General features: G+C 55.9%; 1 protein-coding gene across 1 annotated transcript in view; it reads left to right on the top strand.

Annotated features, from left to right (window-relative positions):
* The first annotated feature begins 212 nt into the window (after positions 1-212).
* The window catches only part of lhx4 (LIM homeobox 4), a 12,013-nt gene continuing 11,182 nt past the window's right edge, over positions 213-1,043 (top strand). The window contains exon 1 of the mRNA XM_008407913.2: positions 213-475. Within this exon, the coding sequence (XP_008406135.1) occupies positions 397-475 (79 nt within the window). The 5' untranslated portion in view covers positions 213-396. The remainder of the gene's footprint in view (positions 476-1,043) is intronic.

The raw sequence follows: 1,043 nt of genomic DNA, 5'->3' as shown, positions 1-1,043 counted from the left end.
GCCCCTCTTCCTCTCTCCTCTCCTGTCGAGGATGCTATCCACCTCTGCTGTGGCGGGGGAGAAGTAAGAGGTGGGAGGGGGGGGCAACCCTCCACCTGCGCTCCTATTGGCTCCCGGTGAGCCTGTGCCGCGTTGACGTCAGACCCCCGCCGCCCCTGCGGAGCTGAATGGACAGAGCAGCCTGTCTGCTCCATACTCCAAAACAGCTCGGCACGGCGCGGCGCGGCTCGGGCATCACCCTGGGAATAGAGAAATACCTGGAAACGAAGGTTTGAGCGGAAACAGGCCTCAACAGCAGCTTCGTGTTTTTGAGGGGGGGGTTTTTTTGCACACAAGCGAGGACGGGGGGAGTGCGCCCACCGCGTTGCGGGTGTATGTGCGTGCGTTTGGATCACGATGATGCAAAGTGCGGCGGTTCTACCGACAGAGAGTCCTGTAAAGAGTTTACCGGAGATTCTCGGTGTGCCACTGCAGCGTAAGACATTGTTTTCTTCCCCCCTCCCCACCTCCCACCCCCCATCTTCTGGTCTTTTTCTGTCGATTGCCAGTCCGGGAACAGGTTGGTGAGCGCAACCACTGCTGCTGGGTCGGCCGTAAGGAGAGGGGGGCTGACTTACAGCCAGAGAATAAGGAGAGGAGACTGAAGCCCTCACAGGCCAGTGATGTGTCATGCTGCTTCTAAAACAAGCTGCGAAAGTACTTAGATGAAATCAAGTCACGGTCAGGAGATGAATTCTCCGCTCATCTCTGCAGCTGTTTCTTACTGTTCTCTGCAGAAGGTGCCAATGCAGTTTCAAGCTTCCTTAAACGTTATTAATAATTTCTGTTCTGAAGCGGCGGGCTTGGTGTCAGCGCGCTGCATCCTCAGTGCAGAGCTGCTGGACTCACACTGAGCCTCCCAGCTGTTAATTTGTAAACGAGCCTGCATGGTCAAGAGATCAGACGCGGTTGTCATCGTCGCCACGTCAGACAAACGCGCTCTGGCTTCGACTGGGGTCGGTTACCGAGCCTAATAAAAAAGCCTCGGACGTCTTATTCCAAAA

Source organism: Poecilia reticulata, linkage group LG4 (assembly GCF_000633615.1).
Source record: "Poecilia reticulata strain Guanapo linkage group LG4, Guppy_female_1.0+MT, whole genome shotgun sequence".
Classification (NCBI taxonomy): Eukaryota; Metazoa; Chordata; class Actinopteri; order Cyprinodontiformes; family Poeciliidae; genus Poecilia; species Poecilia reticulata.
Note: the sequence above shows the minus strand (reverse complement) of the source record. Positions and strands in the feature narration are given on the sequence as shown.